The sequence below is a fragment of the Drosophila bipectinata genome, chromosome XL (genome assembly GCF_030179905.1).
Source record: "Drosophila bipectinata strain 14024-0381.07 chromosome XL, DbipHiC1v2, whole genome shotgun sequence".
NCBI classification, from domain to species: domain Eukaryota; kingdom Metazoa; phylum Arthropoda; class Insecta; order Diptera; family Drosophilidae; genus Drosophila; species Drosophila bipectinata.
Genome location: NC_091734.1, coordinates 8,541,162 through 8,561,596, shown reverse-complemented (window position 1 = coordinate 8,561,596; position 20,435 = coordinate 8,541,162). Strand labels below are relative to the sequence as shown.

At 45.5% G+C, this 20,435-nt stretch overlaps 5 protein-coding genes across 5 annotated transcripts; 2 read left to right on the top strand and 3 right to left on the bottom strand.

The window, feature by feature from the left end:
* Positions 1-335: 335 nt before the first annotated feature.
* On the bottom strand, positions 336-992 carry LOC108121666 (uncharacterized). Its single transcript, XM_017235918.3, has 2 exons — positions 853-992; positions 336-785 (listed from the first exon to the last, which is right to left on the bottom strand). The coding sequence occupies exons 1-2, from the start codon at positions 910-912 to the stop codon at positions 588-590; spliced, it is 258 nt and encodes an 85-aa protein (XP_017091407.2). The 5' UTR covers positions 913-992; the 3' UTR covers positions 336-587.
* A 10,945-nt stretch (positions 993-11,937) lies between these two features.
* Positions 11,938-12,220, top strand: LOC108121676 (uncharacterized). Its single transcript, XM_043209828.1, has 2 exons — positions 11,938-12,091; positions 12,162-12,220. Exons 1-2 carry the CDS (start codon positions 11,938-11,940, stop codon positions 12,218-12,220), a joined length of 213 nt encoding a protein of 70 aa, XP_043065763.1.
* Positions 12,221-13,188: 968 nt separating this feature from the next.
* rumpel lies at positions 13,189-16,220 on the top strand. Its single transcript, XM_017235905.3, has 5 exons — positions 13,189-13,485; positions 14,068-14,227; positions 14,290-14,355; positions 14,529-15,619; positions 15,737-16,220. The coding sequence occupies exons 1-5, from the start codon at positions 13,217-13,219 to the stop codon at positions 15,993-15,995; spliced, it is 1,845 nt and encodes a 614-aa protein (XP_017091394.2). The 5' UTR covers positions 13,189-13,216; the 3' UTR covers positions 15,996-16,220.
* Positions 16,221-18,799: 2,579 nt separating this feature from the next.
* Positions 18,800-19,075, bottom strand: LOC108121641 (uncharacterized). The gene has a single exon (XM_017235889.2). It carries the CDS (start codon positions 19,073-19,075, stop codon positions 18,800-18,802), a length of 276 nt encoding a protein of 91 aa, XP_017091378.2.
* Positions 19,076-19,480: 405 nt separating this feature from the next.
* Positions 19,481-19,776, bottom strand: LOC108121675 (uncharacterized). The gene is made up of 2 exons (XM_017235927.3): positions 19,691-19,776; positions 19,481-19,632 (listed from the first exon to the last, which is right to left on the bottom strand). The coding sequence occupies exons 1-2, from the start codon at positions 19,736-19,738 to the stop codon at positions 19,501-19,503; spliced, it is 180 nt and encodes a 59-aa protein (XP_017091416.1). The 5' UTR covers positions 19,739-19,776; the 3' UTR covers positions 19,481-19,500.
* Between the last annotated feature and the right edge of the window lie 659 nt (positions 19,777-20,435).

The window sequence follows — 20,435 nt, the reverse complement described above, 5'->3', positions numbered from 1 at the left end:
CAAGACAAGTGCAAAGTTTTGGCCACAAAAACTTTCCTACCATAAAACTTGTGCATTTTTCTAAAAAAAAAAAAAAAAGAAACAACTACACAAAAAAATAAAAAAAAAAAAACCAAGAAACAAAACCAAAAGTGTGTAGAAGAAATGGAAACCCAAAAACAGAAACAGTCCTGGTCTCACTTCTTTGTCTCTTTCCAGTCTTGAAACAAAATGCAAATAAAAAAGTTTTTCCCCACGACGGCCTCTTTTTTCCACGGTCTTTCTTTTATTTTTCCCCTCTTTTTTTTTTTTTTTTTTATTACTTTTCTAAGAACTACTTGGGCTGAAGGTTGTTCTGGGCGAGGACTTTCAAGGGATAGGATGGCCCACGGGTAGGCCCAAAAGGGCTAAAAGGTTTACGGCCGACAGGAAGAACTGCAAACTTGGTTTTGGAGACTCTAATGCCTTTTATTATTCCCAGTGCTTAATAATTTTCCTAATCCATCATGTAGTCAACGCAAAAACTATTAGTTAGTGACTCAGCTTTCACACTTGCAGTTTCCTTATAATATAGTCACGGTATCCGTGAGATAATTCGAATGGTTCCGTCACCGTTTGATCACATCGACCTTTTGCAGGGGAACCCGTTCCCAGAGCTGGCGAAATCCTGCATCCGACTTCCGGGGATTAAAGTGGGCTATCGTGTCCCGGGTATAGCCTGTCAGAGCTGGTGGCACCTCTGCGGAGTTGTCATCGTCCAAGTGATGGTTCTCGATGCCCTCGTCCATGAACTCCAGGGCTAAAGCCTGATGAAGAAAGTCTTTGGGTTATGACTTGTTCCTCTACCGTTTATTGATTCTCTTTCTGACTCACCACGTGGACTGAAATGGCGGCCAATGCCAACAGGGTCAATATTTTGCTTGGCGGGGCCATGACCTAATCGGCTCAAGAATCGGCAGCTATATGACGGTCTCGAGGGAGCCACAATCTACAACATTTTACGCCGAGCGGCGAAACTGAACTGGAACCGAGTCCGGTGGCCAGAGAGTCGGAGACCCCAAACTGAATCGAATACGAACCGGGCTTTGAATCGAGCTCCATCAAATCGGCCCCACGTGCATCGCATACCGAAAAGCTCTATTGACCCTGGCGGTGGCCTATGGGGGTATGCCCGGTAAACACTACATATAGTACGGCAATTGCTTTATTTTTAGCCAGCGGCGTCATCCAGCCCCTCCTCACCCGCCCACTTCACGCCTTTCTGCCACGTTGACTCATTCAATTGCCCGCTCTAATGATGGAAACGGTTTTTGCCGCCCGGGCACTTGCTTTTTTTTTTTCATTCCGCTGATTTGTGTTTTAATTTCCCTCAAATGGCTGTGCGAATTATTGACCAGAACGCTGACAGCCAAGCAAACAAATTAGACCCCCGGTCGGGTCCCAAGCGGGGGTCCCAATTCGAGCGATGTGTACTCATTGATGGCCCAGCCAAAGATAGTCTCAATCGTGACTGGAAGACCACATGCCGTATACTTGATTTTTTTTTTAACAGAAAATAGACACCTTTATAGATAACCTTTTATGATTGAGCCACGATCTTGCTAGAAGCTTATTATGAAGAACCTTTCTTATAAATACTCCCAGAACTGGGTAACAAGATCACTCGTAAATATTGAGACCAAAGATGAAGACTTTTGTAGCTTTTGTTGCTTTGTTGGTGATCGCATTCGGAGCTCCTACATCGGCAGTTAGTATATCTTAAGTCTTGCCATTAAAAATTTCTAACAAAACCTCCTTCTTTAGTGCAATACGACCCTGATTTTCAACAAGAGCCTCGAATTATGTGATTCGTTGAAGTTTACCTTCCCTTTCTTTCCTCTTTCTTTCTGGAACATAACATTCTCCTCATCCTTGTCAAAAATAGATAGCTACTGCAATTCCATCAATCAAGTAAGTCTGTGCGGCTCTATATTCTTTGCAATCAAAACCCAAATGTACTACCTCACCGCAGGACCTCGAATACTTCCTGACCACCTTCGATCCTCTCACGGATCTGACCTGCAAGTTTTTCAAAGATCTTTGCTTGAACTGCACGGATAAAGTTACTGTTTCCTCAAGTGGCTCTTCTGGCACGACTTTGAACGAAACAGCGTCTTCGGGCTGAGAAGAAAAATCGAATGGACCCCCTCCCCTAAATGACATCCTTCTGCTACCTATGTATCTATCTATATATTTAATGTACTTACCTTTAACCTTTATCCCCATGAGATGGCATGCCAAAATAAAAACCCTTCAAATTTAGTTTATATGTTTTGTATTTAATATCATAAATAAAGTATTAAGGGAGCAATGAAAATATTAAAATATTTAAATAAGTGGGTTTTATCATCAGTAAAATTTAAACTCATGTCCTATATATTTCTAGATTTTACATCAAAAATATATACTACGGAAGCCATATCTTGGCCAACACATAGAACCATCTTTAACGATTCCTAGATTGCTTCTTAACATAGCTGCTTCAAATCTTCAATCTTTATTGTCCATAAATGTATGTCCAATTCTTCTAGAAGACCCCCTTTGAAAATATCGAAAGCTCCGAAAGTGGGCATATGGCCCACTGCGGAAGCTATATCTCGGCCAAAACTTGTCGGATTCATAAGCGGAATGCCTTAAACGATTTCTAGATCGATTCTGCATAAAACTGCATCAAAACCTAGAAACTTTATTTTCGATCACTTTTTTTCCAAATTTTCTAGGGGAGTCCCTTGGAAAATAGGGAAGGCCCCCGAAAGTGGCCCACGGCCACTGCGGAAGCTATATCTTGGCCAATATTTGTCGGATTCATAAGCGGAATGCCTTAAACGATTTCTAGATCGATTCTGCATAAAACTGCATCAAAACCTAGAAACTTTATTTTCGATCACTTTTTTTCCAAATTTTCTAGGGGAGTCCCTTGGAAAATAGAGAAGGCCCCCGAAAGTGGCCCACGGCCACTGCGGAAGCTATATCTTGGCCAATATTTGTCGGATTCATAAGCGGAATGCCTTAAACGATTTCTAGATCGATTCTGCATAAAACTGCATCAAAACGTAGAAACTTTATTTTCGATCACTTTTTTTCCAATTTTTCTATGGGAGTCCCTTCGATAATAGTGAAGGCCCCCGAAAGTGGGCATATGGCCCACTGCGGAAGCTATATCTCGGCCAATATTTGTCGGATTCATAAGCGGAATGCCTTAAACGGTTTCTAGATCGATTCTGCATAAAACTGCATCAAAACCTAGAAACTTTATTTTCGATCACTTTTTTTCCAAATTTTCTAGGGGAGTCCCTTGGAAAATAGGGAAGGCCCCCGAAAGTGGCCCACGGCCACTGCGGAAGCTATATCTCGGCCAAAACTTGTCGGATTCATAAGCGGAATGCCTTAAACGATTTCTAGATCGATTCTGCATAAAACTGCATCAAAACCTAGAAACTTTATTTTCGATCACCTTTTTTCCAAATTTTCTAAAATTTTTTCATCTTGGACCCTCTTCGAAAATAGAGAAGGCCCCCGAAAGTGGCCCACGGCCACTGCGGAAGCTATATCTTGGCCAATATTTGTCGGATTCATAAGCGGAATGCCTTAAACGATTTCTAGATCGATTCTGCATAAAACTGCATCAAAACCTAGAAACTTTATTTTCGATCACCTTTTTTCCAAATTTTCTAGGGGACCCTCTTCGAAAATAGAGAAGGCCCCCGAAAGTGGCCCACGGCCACTGCGGAAGCTATATCTTGGCCAATATTTGTCGGATTCATAAGCGGAATGCCTTAAACGATTTCTAGATCGATTCTGCATAAAACTGCATCAAACCCTAGAAACTTTATTTTCGATCACTTTTTTTCCAAATTTTCTAGGGGACCCTCTTCGAAAATAGAGAAGGCCCCCGAAAGTGGCCCACGGCCACTGCGGAAGCTATATCTCGGCCAAAACTTGTCGGATTCATAAGCGGAATGCCTTAAACGATTTATAGATCGATTCTGCATAAAACTGCATCAAAACCTAGAAACTTTATTTTCGATCACCTTTTTTCCGAATTTTCTAGGGGACCCTCTTCGAAAATAGAGAAGGCCCCCGAAAGTGGCCCACGGCCACTGCGGAAGCTATATCTTGGCCAATATTTGTCGTATTCATAAGCGGAATGCCTTAAACGATTTCTAGATCGATTCTGCATAAAACTGCATCAAAACCTAGAAACTTTATTTTCGATCACTTTTTTTCCAAATTTTCTAGGGGAGTCCCTTGGAAAATAGGGAAGGCCCCCGAAAGTGGCCCACGGCCACTGCGGAAGCTATATCTTGGCCAATATTTGTCGGATTCATAAGCGGAATGCCTTAAACGATTTCTAGATCGATTCTGCATAAAACTGCATCAAAACCTAGAAACTTTATTTTCGATCACTTTTTTTCCAAATTTTCTAGGGGAGTCCCTTGGAAAATAGGGAAGGCCCCCGAAAGTGGCCCACGGCCACTGCGGAAGCTATATCTTGGCCAATATTTGTCGGATTCATAAGCGGAATGCCTTAAACGATTTCTAGATCGATTCTGCATAAAACTGCATCAAAACCTAGAAACTTTATTTTCGATCACATTTTTTCCAAATTTTCTAGGGGACCCTCTTCGAAAATAGAGAAGGCCCCCGAAAGTGGCCCACGGCCACTGCGGAAGCTATATCTTGGCCAATATTTGTCGGATTCATAAGCGGAATGCCTTAAACGATTTCTAGATCGATTCTGCATAAAACTGCATCAAAACCTAGAAACTTTATTTTCGATCACTTTTTTTCCAAATTTTCTAGGGGAGTCCCTTGGAAAATAGGGAAGGCCCCCGAAAGTGGCCCACGGCCACTGCGGAAGCTATATCTTGGCCAAAACTTGTCGGATTCATAAGCGGAATGCCTTAAACGATTTCTAGATCGATTCTGCATAAAACTGCATCAAAACCTAGAAACTTTATTTTCGATCACCTTTTTTCCAAATTTTCTAGGGGAGTCCCTTGGAAAATAGGGAAGGCCCCCGAAAGTGGCCCACGGCCACTGCGGAAGCTATATCTTGGCCAATATTTGTCGGATTCATAAGCGGAATGCCTTAAACGATTTCTAGATCGATTCTGCATAAAACTGCATCAAAACCTAGAAACTTTATTTTCGATCACATTTTTTCCAAATTTTCTAGGGGACCCTCTTCGAAAATAGAGAAGGCCCCCGAAAGTGGCCCACGGCCACTGCGGAAGCTATATCTTGGCCAATATTTGTCGGATTCATAAGCGGAATGCCTTAAACGATTTCTAGATCGATTCTGCATAAAACTGCATCAAAACCTAGAAACTTTATTTTCGATCACATTTTTTCCAAATTTTCTAGGGGACCCTCTTCGAAAATAGAGAAGGCCCCCGAAAGTGGCCCACGGCCACTGCGGAAGCTATATCTTGGCCAATATTTGTCGGATTCATAAGCGGAATGCCTTAAACGATTTCTAGATCGATTCTGCATAAAACTGCATCAAAACCTAGAAACTTTATTTTCGATCACCTTTTTTCCGAATTTTCTAGGGGACCCTCTTCGAAAATAGAGAAGGCCCCCGAAAGTGGCCCACGGCCACTGCGGAAGCTATATCTTGGCCAATATTTGTCGTATTCATAAGCGGAATGCCTTAAACGATTTCTAGATCGATTCTGCATAAAACTGCATCAAAACCTAGAAACTTTATTTTCGATCACTTTTTTTCCAAATTTTCTAGGGGAGTCCCTTGGAAAATAGGGAAGGCCCCCGAAAGTGGCCCACGGCCACTGCGGAAGCTATATCTTGGCCAATATTTGTCGGATTCATAAGCGGAATGCCTTAAACGATTTCTAGATCGATTCTGCATAAAACTGCATCAAAACCTAGAAACTTTATTTTCGATCACTTTTTTTCCAAATTTTCTAGGGGAGTCCCTTGGAAAATAGGGAAGGCCCCCGAAAGTGGCCCACGGCCACTGCGGAAGCTATATCTTGGCCAATATTTGTCGGATTCATAAGCGGAATGCCTTAAACGATTTCTAGATCGATTCTGCATAAAACTGCATCAAAACCTAGAAACTTTATTTTCGATCACATTTTTTCCAAATTTTCTAGGGGACCCTCTTCGAAAATAGAGAAGGCCCCCGAAAGTGGCCCACGGCCACTGCGGAAGCTATATCTTGGCCAATATTTGTCGGATTCATAAGCGGAATGCCTTAAACGATTTCTAGATCGATTCTGCATAAAACTGCATCAAAACCTAGAAACTTTATTTTCGATCACTTTTTTTCCAAATTTTCTAGGGGAGTCCCTTGGAAAATAGGGAAGGCCCCCGAAAGTGGCCCACGGCCACTGCGGAAGCTATATCTTGGCCAAAACTTGTCGGATTCATAAGCGGAATGCCTTAAACGATTTCTAGATCGATTCTGCATAAAACTGCATCAAAACCTAGAAACTTTATTTTCGATCACCTTTTTTCCAAATTTTCTAGGGGACCCTCTTCGAAAATAGAGAAGGCCCCCGAAAGTGGCCCACGGCCACTGCGGAAGCTATATCTCGGCCAAAACTTGTCGGATTCATAAGCGGAATGCCTTAAACGATTTATAGATCGATTCTGCATAAAACTGCATCAAAACCTAGAAACTTTATTTTCGATCACCTTTTTTCCAAATTTTCTAGGGGACCCTCTTCGAAAATAGAGAAGGCCCCCGAAAGTGGCCCACGGCCACTGCGGAAGCTATATCTTGGCCAATATTTGTCGTATTCATAAGCGGAATGCCTTAAACGATTTCTAGATCGATTCTGCATAAAACTGCATCAAAACCTAGAAACTTTATTTTCGATCACTTTTTTTCAAAATTTTCTAGGGGAGTCCCTTGGACAATAGGGAAGGCCCCCGAAAGTGGCCCACGGCCACTGCGGAAGCTATATCTCGGCCAAAACTTGTCGGATTCATAAGCGGAATGCCTTAAACGATTTCTAGATCGATTCTGCATAAAACTGCATCAAAACCTAGAAACTTTATTTTCGATCACCTTTTTTCCAAATTTTCTAGGGGACCCTCTTCGAAAATAGAGAAGGCCCCCGAAAGTGGCCCACGGCCACTGCGGAAGCTATATCTTGGCCAATATTTGTCGGATTCATAAGCGGAATGCCTTAAACGATTTCTAGATCCATTCTGCATAAAACTGCATCAAAACCTAGAAACTTTATTTTCGATCACCTTATTTCCAAATTTTCTAGGGGACCCTCTTCGAAAATAGAGAAGGCCCCCGAAAGTGGCCCACGGCCACTGCGGAAGCTATATCTTGGCCAATATTTGTCGGATTCATAAGCGGAATGCCTTAAACGATTTCTAGATCGATTCTGCATAAAACTGCATCAAAACCTAGAAACTTTATTTTCGATCACTTTTTTTCAAAATTTTCTAGGGGAGTCCCTTGGACAATAGGGAAGGCCCCCGAAAGTGGCCCACGGCCACTGCGGAAGCTATATCTCGGCCAAAACTTGTCGGATTCATAAGCGGAATGCCTTAAACGATTTATAGATCGATTCTGCACAAAACTGCATCAAAACCTAGAAACTTTATTTTCGATCACTTTTTTTCCAATTTTTCTAGGAGACCCTTTTCGAAAACAGGGAAGGGCCCCGAAAGTGGACATATGGCCCACTGCGGAAGCTATATCTCGGCCAATATTTGTCGGATTCATAAGCGATTTCCTAGATCGATTCTGCATAAAACTGCACCGAACTTTACATGTGATTAATGTTGTTTTTTCATATTTTTATGGGAATCCCTTTGAAAATGAGGAAACTGGACCTCTGAAATAGGGATTCTTTCGAAATAAAGCATTCTTTCTTGTTCAATATGCTTATTGCTTTCCGAGTTTTCCGAAAAGGTACCGCATTCAAAAGTTTGACTGTCACGATTCACGGTATTCAATAACTCAGTGATAAGTTTGCGCGACTCATATAATGGCAAAAATAATTAAAAAATATTAAGTACTTCGCTTAAGCCCCTCACGACTGGCTAATTGCGTTGCGCAGACTCACGATTCTTTTGAGAGATCTTCCCTTAAATACAACCGCCAGTTGGTACCAAAAACCAATCCAAACTGTTTCCAATCAAGATGAAGGTGACTCTGGCTTTTCTGGGAGTATTCGTGGTGGTCTTCTGCAGTCTGCAGACCACAATCCTGGCTGTGAGTCCTCTAGGTCATGCTCTGACTATTTTCTAGACTGAATTGTATTTTCTACTCGTAGAACCCTTTTGAAGATTTTTGGGCTTGCCGTGGTTTTCCACAGGCCCCCTCGTGCCCTTTCTACGACATTTGGAATAAATTCGCGGGTGGGAACAATGGATCAGGCTCCGGAAATGGAAATGTGCCCGCCGGATCGGCTGCCGGAGGAGCTGCCACAAATGCAACCGCTGCGACTGCAGCTGCGAAGCCTGATGCAGCAGCCCCTCCAGCTGCCACCCGTTCGCTGGGGCCACTGCCCCTTCCTGTGGACCTACCCGTAACTCTTCCAAGACTCATCCGTTAGGTGAAGTTTAGTTCTACACTTTGGCATGCCACTCGCCTAAATATATTATCCTGAACATTGCAAGAAGGTTTCGTTTTTTCTTAATTTGTTTATCAAATCAGAGTAGAATTCCTTTAGTGGCCCTGGAAATTCTTTGCTCCAAAACCTGAGCTTGATTAGACCTTAATCACTCATCGCCACACACCTCGAGGGCTAAAGGTCGCTAAAAACGCGATTAATTCCGAAATTATCAACGAATGCAATCGGTTATGAACTCATAAGTGCGACGGTGGGCGACCTTTTGACCCCACCACTACCACCTCAACCGGGGTATTTAGTGGACATAGTTACAGATCGTTATCCAATTAGTTAGAAGCCCGTGTAATAAATTGCCCGAATTAAGGTGCGGAATTTTAATTACATAATTTACGCGTGTGCGTTGCGTGGCCATCGAAGATCCAAAGGGATGGTACCGAAAGTGTGGCCACCTAATCGGGATTACTATATACATATCTACATATATAGTCCGGCCCAAAAAAAAAAAAAACAAAAAACAAACAAAGCGCAGTCGAAAGTGCGTTTGATAGCTCATCTTAATAGAAAAGTACACGCAATTTTGGTGAGTCGGGCGGGCGGGTCATTAGAAAAATGACAGTAATAACAATAATTATGAATTTTATCCGATTAACGAGAAGAAGAGAGGGGTATATGTAGTATATGGTCCTTCTGTATTCAAATATCTAGTGCAATGCGTGCCATTGAACAATTAATTCTTATCTAGTTGGGCTGATGCAACAGTCCCAACGACTTTTTGACTTCTGACCGGGCAACGGTCCTCAACGGTATTTCTCACATGTCATCATTGGAGCCAGTTCTTGCTCCAGCTCCTGGTCAGGTTGTGTCAGGGCGTGGAGGGTGGTCGTATGGGTGGCATTTTTCTTCCTGTGCACCGCCAGGCCAGGCGCAGGCGGAGGGACAATTGCGTGTCAAATGCGCTCAATTTTGTTATGACAATGCGATGTAATTAGAGGCCACGCATAGGCCGATGACGATGACGATGACGATGGCCCGGAGAACATAATATATGGCCCACTAGGCAGCGTTTTCATTTACATTTCCAGTTCGAGTTCCTAATCGCCATACAGCTCTGGCTTTTGCTCATTTTGGGTGTGTCGCGAGCACTTGATAAATATTGTAAATGGCCTGGCCCTGGAACTGCCACTGGTCTTGGCCCACCGATGATGACCGAAGTGTGAATGACAGTGCCTCGAAAATTGGGAGTTGGAGGTGAGGCCCATTTGCATGACCCGGGCAGGGAGTGTTCCAAAGTAATTCCTGCACTTTCCTGCTAGTGGGTATTAGCTGGGTTGGTTGGCCATTAATGAGGAAGGGAGGGATTTCTTTTAAATATTTTGAAAGTTTGGCACCCAGTCGCCTCCCTTTCACAGCTGTCTCTAGGTGCTTCAAGGTGCTAAGGGTGTAGGTGTAGGTGGAGGGGGGCAACTAATTAAAACCACTTAAGGGGTTATATACCTTCTTTTTCGAAGAAAAAGAGGAAAGTTTGAATTTTTTTTTAGGTATGTAGCAATTATTTAATTACACGGATGTTTTAATATTTTGATAGTACACTTTATTAACAATGTTTGTGCAAAATTTGGTGAAAAAATATTGAATAGTTTTTAAGGGGTGGCTGTTTTCCTTAGAGGCCTTTTTTTTTTTAGAGCCTTGCGGTGACAGTTCCCCAGGTCAAAAAGGTCAACTTAAATCATAAAAGTAAAAAAATTTCATTAGTTTAGAGTAATCTCTTGTGCTTGAACGATCGATTTTAAAATTTTTTGTTTTTGTTTGGATATGGCAGCGTTTTATGCTAAAAATGAACGTTTTGGTCTCTAGAAATTTTACTAAAAAATTTATTTCGCCGAAAAAAAAGTTTGCGCGTGAAAAGTCGATCGTTCAAGCACAAGAGAATTTCATTACGAACATTTTAAAAAAAATTTGAAGTAAATCGGTTTAGTAGTTTTCCGTCAATCATTGTCACCGCAAAGTCATTTTTCAAGAAACACCATTTCGAGATATTCGCGTTTAAAGTTTCAAGTTCAGTTCAAGGCCGCAATGAGGCGCGCGGTTAGGAGCGCTGTAACTTTTTTTCTACTGCTCCAATCTCTATGAAAATTTGGGAAAATGTTCTCAAGGAGTTGTTCTTCAAGATAAACCACTAAAAAAATTTTCGTTTTTTTTTAAATAAAAAAGGTATATAACCCCTTAACAAATGCTTTCTCAACTGTAAAGTTGGCTATAAACAACGGCATGCAGACAGAGACACACAGCAGCTTGAAACAAAATTAAAAGGCAAATAATTTGCATGGCTTTTTTGCCGAGAGCAGCCGTGGCTGTTAAAAAATAGATATAGTATGTATGTATATATATGTCTGCATACATCACATATGCATGGAGGGAATGCATATGGAAAACACACTTATGTAGCCCAGCAAGCGGGCAAAGAAAACAGAAATTCCAACATAATTCCAAATAATATTACAACACCTGCGAACCATTTTGGAGTGGCCAAAGCCGAGGGGGCTCATTCACATATCACACATAACATATCACAGTCGGCATTACATATTCCACAGTATAAACATATATATTTATATATGTGTAAGAGGAGAAGGGCTTTTCTTGAAAAATCGCTCCACTGGAATTAATTAATTTGCCGTTGACGCTGCAGCGAGAATTATAAAAAAGGCATACCCTACACATGAAAATAACTCAGTTAATTACAAAATATATATATATATTTTTTAAACCAAGTCCCTAGCTTATGCCTTAAAGGCTAACTAACTAGTTAGTTAATCCCTGTCCAATGGTATGTTTCTGCTTTCTTCTATAAGATGAGTGCCATTATTTTCGGTTTTTCTTAAAAGTTGCCATCAGAACTCAAAGTACCGGGATTTGAGTGCAGTAGCTCGTATTCAAGGCGCAAACGCATATAATTTTTGATTCTGATTCGCCCCCCTTCCCTGCCCCCCCCTGGCCAGGTGCGTGGGGGCGTGTGTCTCCAGGTGTGTAGTGGCACTTGCTACTCATTTCATGCTTCGATTGCCGCTGGAGTGCAGTAGGATTTTTTCACAGCCTCGGCTCAGATCTGCAGCTCCAGCCGAGTCGGGTTGGAATTCTGCAATTTAATATTTGTTTTCAACAAAATCAAAGCCATTAAGTACAAATTAAGGTAGACCGTTCGGTCTTAGGTCATTTGCTAGCCATTCATGCATCAAAACCGACCCGTTTAGAACCAGTAATCGACCGTAACTCGATCTTGATTAGATCTGGTCTATAAAAGTGGTACGCTGCCAAAATTTCCAGTCATTCAGATTCGAGCCTCAAGACAAAAATGGACTATTCGATGGCTGTGTTCCTGGTATTCGTCGTGGCCCTGTGCCTGGGCCATAGTGCGTGGGCAGCTCCCTCGGTGGAGGATTTGGCCCAGTTCGGAGAGCTAGAGAAAACCATCAAGGAGCTCACCAACTCGATCTTGGCCATGAGCGGTGGGGCTTCAGGTATTAATAAAGATTTCATATTTGGTCAAGGACTAAAGTAAAATAAACCATTGAATAGGCGATGTCATGGGAAACAGGAACTCCAACAGCGTGTGGACCGAAGACCTGCAGGCCTAGCTACTGTAAGGTATATCCCAAGTGGGCTCGGTCTACTAGGTCTTCCTTAGAAGTTCTGCAGTTTCTCTGAAATATTTTGTATAATATTTCTTTTTTTTTTTTTTTCGTTTAATAAAGTGTCAATCATAATTTCTGATTTGAAGTGCTAGAATTCTGCCCAATTTAGACCCAGATCTAGTCGCTGTAATGCTGTATATGATCACAGATCTCACCCTTGAGAGTCGCCCTCCCCGATCTGCCGGAATCCGATTGTCTTTGGTGGGGATTTGTGGCTTTGACACCCGCAACCTACATAGCAGCCTACCGGGGGTTGGGGGAGCAAATTGTCAACTAAATCTAATAAAGTTAATTTACGCAATAGCACCCTATTTCCCCTCTTGAGCCAGAAGCTGCACCACTTCCACTGCCATGCGTTCTGAACCACACACTGCTCCTCAAATCTTTGTTTAGAGAACATAGTCTCGGTGCTCTAGTCTCATTATTTGGGTTCATAATAAGTTAGGAATACTAGAATGTATCTTTGTGGACACAATTGTTCTCGGTGCAGCTACTATCCCCCATTCAGAGTGCCACAAGGCAAAGACAAGGCGTCGACTTGAGTGCCCGACTGGTGGCGACTCAAATTGCCTTTCGCGAGCCAATTAGCTGGACGGGAGGTGCCTCTGCCTGGGGCTGTAGGTGGTTTTCTCAAAAATCAGCTGGCCGGCCAGCTGGAGCTTCAAAACGCAGCAACAGCAGCACCGCCAGAGCTTGCCGCATCCCGAGTGGATGTGTGTGTCATAATGTCATTAATAAAAATAAAAATAATAACAATAACAACCAGTGTGGCAACAACAACCGCACTATCCGTAAAACAAATCCAAACCAGAATCCAAATCTGAATCTGGAAACCAGGCCGGCAGTCACCTCTGATGCGTACCGCCGAGTAGTGCGATCGGTCTCGGTTTTTCCGTTCTACTATTTTTTTTCGAATAATTTTTTTTTTCTGTGTATGGAATGGTAGTTGAAATCCCACCGAAAATGCACGTGGAGGAGCTGAGAGCCAGTCTGCAGAGCTTCGGGTGGCCGGACTATCTGGTCTTCTGCCTGATGCTGGCCATTTGCGCTGTGATCGGAATCTACTTCTGTCTCCAGTTGCGCAGCGAGTCCCGGAAACAGAAGGCCCAGGGCAAGGGTGCCGAGGAGCTGGCCAGCAGTGCAGCCAGCTATCTAGTAGGGGGCAGGCAGATGAAGGTGTTTCCCATCACCATGTCTCTGATATCCAGGTGAGTCTGGCAGGGCGAGGAAGGGTTGGGTTTGGCCAACCCGGGAGGTAGTTTCATTTAAAGTCCCGTCACAGATCCGAATTAAGGCAATTGTCCGAGAAGACCGTCTGTCTAAATTAAGGCAGACACTCAGGGGTATCTTTCCAGAGACTTGCTTTGGAGGTAACCAACCAGTCCATTAGCACTACGGGAGCGCTTGGTCCAGTAACGAGCCGCGAAAGTCGGTCGCTTATTTTTAGCACACGTCCACGCCGTTACGGCTCCTATCGACGCACCGAATCAAAATGTTTCATAATTAATAATTGGCCTCTGCCACTCGGACTCTGGGGCACTCGGGCCCAGGCCGGGGCTCAGTCCATCATGGGCTATTCAAGTGTAGAAGTGGCTTTTGTGGGGCACGACGACAGGCTGATTGAATTGTATAAACGCACTCTGATCGCCAAGATCGGTGTAAGGCAAAGGCCAAGGTCCAGGGGGTTATGTTTGCATATTATACGGCCTCTGAAGATCCAGGGATGGAGGAAGAGTCGGAGGAGACAGTCATTCTTGGTCTAGACATAAAAGAATTACATTTTATTCAAGCTTCATCTCGGGAATCACTCTGCTGGGGACACCCACAGAGGTGTATCTGTATGGAGCCCAGTACTTGTACATCATGGGGTCACTGGTCCTGATGGGCTTCTGCATGTACTACTTCTTCCTGCCGGTCTTCCACGAGCTGAACCTGATATCCACCTACAAGGTAACCACATTGGCTCTGACAATCTCAATTTTTATCTCTTTTTCTCAACGTGTCACTTGCAGTACCTCGAGCAGCGCTATAACCGCAGTTTGAGGCTTTTCGGCTCGGTTATGTTTATTGTTGCTTCGGTGAGTATTAAAGGAGGATGACCAGTCACCAGCTACCCTTCCCTTGTATATAATCCTGGCCAAAAGCCAGTCAGTCATCCCCCCCACCCATCACATTCGCATGTTTTTTGTCTCAAATGGAATGACCCACCCCCTAAGATGGAGTCACCTGTTAAGTGTCTGCTGAATTCCAGCTCCTTTGGCTTCCGATTGTGATTTATGTGCCGGCCATAGCCTTCAACCAGGCCACGGGCGTGAACATTCACGTGGTGACTCCCATCGTGTGCCTGGTCTGCATCTTCTACACCTGCATCGGCGGCCTGAAGGCGGTCGTCTGGACGGACGTCGTCCAAACACTGATCATGTTCGGGGCCATGGCCCTAGTCCTGATCAAGGGCACCCTGGACATCGGAGGTCCCGGCGTAGTGTGGCAGAGGGCTCGCGAAACGGCCCGCCTGGAGAGGCCCAACTTCAGCACGGACCTGACCGAGAGGTATACCTTCTTCTCGCTCGTTCTGGGAGGAGTGGCCCACTGGCTGAAGTCGAACGCCATCAGCCAGAACATGATCCAGCGATACCTGTCGCTACCGACCCTCAGGCATGCTCGAATCGCTATCTGGACGTTCATCGCCGGGGTCCTGGCCTTCATCCTGATCTGCGGCTACACGGGCCTCCTGATATACGCCACCTACGCCCAGTGCGACCCTCTGGTGACGAAGCTGGCCCAGCGGAACGACCAGCTGCTGCCCCTTTTGGTGATGGAGACGCTGGGAAAGTACCCGGGCCTGCCTGGAGTGTTTGTGGCCGGCGTTTTCAGTGCCGCCCTATCGTCCCTGTCCACCGGCCTGAACTCCCTCTCCGCCGTCGTCCTGGAGGACTTCGTGAAGACGTTCCGCAAGGCGCCGCTCACCGAGAGGCAGACCGCCTTCGTGATGCGCAGCGTGGTGGTGGTCTTCGGCGTCCTGTTCGTGGCCCTGGTCTTCGCCGTGGAGAAGCTGGGCGCCGTGCTGCAGCTGACCATCACCCTCTCCTCGGTGGCCAACGGGCCACTCCTGGGCATCTTCACAGCCGGCGTCATGCTACCCTGGGTGAGCTCCAGGGGGGCGCTCCTGGGCGGCTTCAGCTCCCTGCTGGTGATGGCCTGGATGTGTGTGAGCGCCCAACGGGACCTCGTCACCGGAGACCTGGTCTACCGGCGGAAGCCCTACTCCACCATGGGCTGCAACTACACCTTCGCCGGGGAGCCCGGAGACTTTGCTCCTCTCCCCCTCGACGGGGGCTTCGGGTGAGCTAGCGATTCAACCTTCTCACCTATCATAAGCATGGCCATCGCCCATTCCGCTTCCATCACCAGCTATTTTTCCTCAACAAGCCACTTTTCTTATCCCTCGATCGCTTCCAGGTCCTCCACCAGCTCCGCGGGCGGGCCCTTCCAGCTCTACCGCATCTCGTACCTCTACTTTACGCTCTTCGGCGCCCTGGTCACCATAGTGGTGGCCCTGGTGGTTAGCCTGCTCCTGCGCGAGTCCGACCTGGACGCGGTGGACACCCGCCTGCTCACCCCCTTTGTGCGCCGCTGGGTGGAACGACGCCGCCACCGGAGATCACAGACGCCCGGGTCCGCCCACAAAAGCAAGGACCTCAAGGAGACTCTCACGTGAAGGTCGGTGTTGGATGGAGGAGGTCGGCCACCCCGACCATCCTGGCAATGTTCCTTTCGGTAGCTTAGCAAATATTTGAAAATAAAACACAATTCATAATTATTTGGGGCGGTGTGTGTCCCGTGCCGGGGAAAATTAGTTCAAAGCACTGCAGCTCTCTCTGTAATTAGAAAAATGCCCGCAGTTAAGGTCCGGGACCGAAAAAACAGAGGCAATGGAAAGGGCAAAGGTGCTATGGACCCGGCCGAGAAATCAAAGCCTGTTGCCCAAATAAAAATAGTCGCATCTAAACCCTGTTCTGTGTCAGAAGCTCTCAATACTCTATGTTAAGGATTATCTTTATAAAATTATATAACTTCCAAGAGATCTTCTTCTAGGAATGAGTAACAGACCTTATCTATAAGTTAGTCACATTATCTAAAATAAGTAATTACTAGTAAGTACATGAATGCCTCTCAACTTCTACTAAAGGGTATCGAAAAAGGTCACACAGCCAGGAGGAGGAGGAAGGTCGCTCAGGTCGACCGCTTTCAAGTGCCAGGCACAAGTGATTGGGTGGGACGCCGTCTGGACCAGGCCAGGCCAGGTCGGTGGGTGGGAGGTCTTCCAGCTAGTCGGCGGAAAAGGTGGGGGGGCGGCGGCCCAAAGGGTTTACGCTAGTTTTGGCCTGGTCCGTTAATTGAATATTTACTGCTTTTCATGTATGCGGTCAGTCTGCATCCGCACGAGTCCAACTATTTTCGTGACCCCCAGTGGGAGGGGGAGATGGCCCGACCTCCCACTCATTAGGTATTTGTGTGTTTAGGTCGTTTATGGAGCAAATTGAATTGTTAATGAGCTGGCAACTGTTTGCAACTTATAGTTTCTGATCGAGACCCCCTCCTTCCATCCTCCCCATCCTGGAAAATAATTAAGACATGCAACGTATGCTGGCGAACGAAAAAAAAATCCAGTTAATTAGCCAGCTGCAGTAGTGAGTGAGTTCTGGCCAAAATCCGAAAGCTAGAAGGGGGGGGGGGGGCCAAAAGGGAGCAAAATTTCATCAGAATGCATAATGACAGTTTCCGGGACTGTTTTGTTTCTCAAAAAGCGAAAAATCTGTGTGTGGCACAGGTGTGCCGCCTCGCGGAATATTCACTAACTAAAAACATGGACCAGTGCCTGGGGGCCTGGGGGGAGGGTGGAGGGGCAGGAGGGGCATGAGGGTCAGGTCAAAGGACAGCGACAGTTGTCATATGGGTGGATTGTTTTTTGGAAATGCCAGGAAGCGGAAGCTGCAGTGCAACGTGCCAAACTGCCAACCTGTCACTACCAACTCCAACTCTAGCTCCAGTTCCCATATCCACCTCCACCTCCAGCTCCAACAACAATAACAATTAAAGCCTAACAACTACAACAACTACAAGGACGAAAAACTAAAAACAACTACAAAGGCCATCCCAACTACACACCCGCTCCGCCCTGTTAACTTGTTTATGTTGCCGTGTAGCTTTTGTGTTATTTTTTTATGTTGGAATATAATTTGCCCACCCCACTCCGATACCCTTCTGAGGGGGGTATATTGGCTCTAAGGATAACTAATCGATAGTCCTTTTCAAATACTAGATAGGATTACATGGTGGGTGTTGTTAGGAGCTCAGACCCCCAGACAAGGAATTTTTAAAATATTATAGAGTATCTTGGTAACGTAATCCTTTTGGTGAGCCTCTCTGGAACAAAGCCTCCTTTCATGTTGTAAGTAGGGGGTGTAACCTACTCCCCTCCTAGCCCTAGGCCTTATAAATGCCAGTGACAATTTGCAACGGGCTAACCTCAAGTCCTCAGCCATAGTTTTTTGTTTGGTGCCCCGTCGTCGGGTCAGAGGGTGAGAGAGCAAGGGGCAAGGGGCACTTGTGCAAAATTCATTTTTGATTGTTTTCATGAAAATGAGCATAGAAAAATTATAATTAAAATTCATATGGAAATTGTCGAAAAAACGGCAACTGCAAATGGAGGCGAGAACAATGGCGGCGTGTTGTTGTTGACCAGAAGATTCCATCTAAAAAGGATCCAAGAAATGCAGTGGCTACGAGTGGTGGGGGCTAAGCCGAGCTGCGGGTTTATTGTTTGAGAGGAACATGTGTTTTAGTCCCCCACTAGTCCCCCATCCTCGCTAGCTAGCTGCTTTTCCTGCCAAAACAATGACAGCTTACAGAATTAGAAGAGAGCTTCAGGGTTGGAGTTAAGGGAGGGTGGTACCTGTGCAGATTGTACACCACATGACCACCCACCACCCACACCACTTTGGACCAAAAACAATGGCCAGGAGCCGGGAGCTGGGAGCTTGGAAGCTGGGGAGTTGGGGAGCTGGGAAGGAAAACGCATGCCGTCTGCTCACTTTCTTGTTGTCGTTTCATTTTTGGCACTTTTATGCGATAAAATATTTAATTATATTCGGCAGCTCCGTTTGTGCATTGTGCGGTTAGCCCTTTTCAGCCCATTTTACATCACCTTGGGGAGGGGGACTGGCCAGAGAATGGGAGTGGGTCGAGGGCGAGGGCGAGGGCGAGGGCGTGGCCAGTAATTGCATTTCGAGTGTCTGCCGGAGAGTAGTGGTTATCCTGAGAGGTGCCGACTGGGGTACCATACCATAGAAGCATAGGTGGAAAAATCTAATCACTTGCTTTCCAGCCACAGGACATGCTGAGAACATCTAAGATGGTTTATGTGGTGTTCACGTTCGTTTAATTAAATATTGAAAATATTTTTAACTTGAAAGGCACTTGGGCTAAGAAAGTGTTCCTCCTCCTCCTAGAACCTCCACCTTATCCGGTGGCCGCTGTGGTGGCCACTGTAGTAGTGGTGGTCGTAGTCGTCGTGGTGGTGGTAGTCGAGGTGGTGGAGGTGCCCAGGGGTCTCTTGATTATGGTAATCCGTATGCAGCCAGCATGGTCTGGATGCTCGCCCAGCGGAGCCTGTTCCGTGGGGACCAGCATTAGCACCGCCAATAGTACTACCAACATAGATCGGGCATCGGGCAGCTCCATTGTTGGCAACTCGTTATCCTCCGATAGACTAACCGCGGACCACTCCACAGTCATAGGCTTTATAGTGGATGGGGGGGCAGCTCTTGGAGCTACCATTCAGCCGCCAGAAGTCATAACAATGGAGCTGAATATGTGCTATTATAAATTGCAGTCTCACCTCCGTCACGGCTGGGGGTCACGTGATTCCACCGATCTGACCAATCTCGCCGATCTGGCCAATCTGGCCATCCGGCTGCATTATTCGAACGGCCTTAATTTCGATATGGCGAGTCACCTCTCTGGTGTGGCAATTGCATAAAATTATTTTTCACAAATTAGTATTTTGGCCGAGTTTTGATCTCCAATCGGGCACTAGTATTAACATTAATTTCAGTGGAATTGCTGAGAAACTTTGCTTTATTGAAACTACTTGGGGTTAATATAACAAAAGAATGGTTTCGGGAATCAGTTTCAGGGTCATTTCCATTTAGGAAGCCTACCTAACCAGTGGAGCTGGCGGCGGTGGTGCTGGGACGTGGTGGAGGAGCTCCCCGTGGCGGTGGTGGTCCAGTGGAGTTGCGCTGATGGCCAACAGAGACAGGCTCCAGATGAACCCCAGCCCTGGCAAGGCTCTGAAGAGAATAAATAGAGAATAGTTTAGTTAGGACCTGATCCATGGTCGTAACTCACCAGGAGGCAACAGCTCAGGGCCAGAAAGAAGAGCAGATAGAAACGCATCTTGATGTCGAATGCTTGACAATGGCCCCCAAAGGTCCGCTTTTATGGCCAGCTCATTGTTGTCCGGTACAGCCATCGAAATTCGCTGCCTTAATTGTCGTGTGGCATTAATTGAGGTGTTGGCTTTATAATAATATTATTTCAGCCCATCCGCAATTACCGCGGGCAGCGTTTTTTTGTTGTCTGCCGAGTTGTGCAGGTCTGGGTCGAGGTTGTAATTTATTTATTGTGAAAAAATATAACGATACTCCATATATAGAAAGAGACTAAAACTTGGGAAGTGGGATTTGGAGTAGTCTTTGTAATAAATTGCTCTATATACTTTGGGTAGCTCGTCGTAAAACCCACAAAAATCCACAAATCCTGTACCGGGGAATATTCTATCAATATTCCGGAGTAATGCCCATTTGATGAAATGTATCCTGGCGAATTTATGCGTCCTTAAGAGCTTGCACGACCCCCCCTGGCAGCCACGTCCCACCACCCCACGTTAATGCCCCACGCTAAGCCACTCCAAGTGACTTGTCGGGAACTGAGCACTTGATGAACTGTCACAGGATGTCACACAGGATGTGGACGACAGGGATGTGTATTGGCAATGGCAGTAGCAGTAGCATTGGCGATGCAAGATTCGAGATTACAGATCTTTTACGACCTGTTCCTATTACCTGTCACGAGGTTTGCCGGGGCCATGTGG

What these genes read in the sequence shown, in the direction of transcription:
- LOC108121666 (XM_017235918.3), bottom strand. Translation starts at nt 912, where the DNA reads ATGGCCCCGCCAAGCAAAATATTGACCCTGTTGGCATTGGCCGCCATT. An exon ending in CCGCCATTTCAGTCCACGTG is followed by an intron (nt 786 to 852) that starts GTGAGTCAGAAA and finishes TTTCTTCATCAG; the next exon opens with GCTTTAGCCCTGGAGTTCAT.
- LOC108121676 (XM_043209828.1), top strand. Translation starts at nt 11,938, where the DNA reads ATGGACTATTCGATGGCTGTGTTCCTGGTATTCGTCGTGGCCCTGTGC. An exon ending in CTCGATCTTGGCCATGAGCG is followed by an intron (nt 12,092 to 12,161) that starts GTGGGGCTTCAG and finishes ACCATTGAATAG; the next exon opens with GCGATGTCATGGGAAACAGG.
- rumpel (XM_017235905.3), top strand. Translation starts at nt 13,217, where the DNA reads ATGGTAGTTGAAATCCCACCGAAAATGCACGTGGAGGAGCTGAGAGCC. An exon ending in ACCATGTCTCTGATATCCAG is followed by an intron (nt 13,486 to 14,067) that starts GTGAGTCTGGCA and finishes ATTTTATTCAAG; the next exon opens with CTTCATCTCGGGAATCACTC. An exon ending in TTATGTTTATTGTTGCTTCG is followed by an intron (nt 14,356 to 14,528) that starts GTGAGTATTAAA and finishes GCTGAATTCCAG; the next exon opens with CTCCTTTGGCTTCCGATTGT.
- LOC108121641 (XM_017235889.2), bottom strand. Translation starts at nt 19,075, where the DNA reads ATGACTGTGGAGTGGTCCGCGGTTAGTCTATCGGAGGATAACGAGTTG.
- LOC108121675 (XM_017235927.3), bottom strand. Translation starts at nt 19,738, where the DNA reads ATGCGTTTCTATCTGCTCTTCTTTCTGGCCCTGAGCTGTTGCCTCCTG. An exon ending in CCCTGAGCTGTTGCCTCCTG is followed by an intron (nt 19,633 to 19,690) that starts GTGAGTTACGAC and finishes TATTCTCTTCAG; the next exon opens with AGCCTTGCCAGGGCTGGGGT.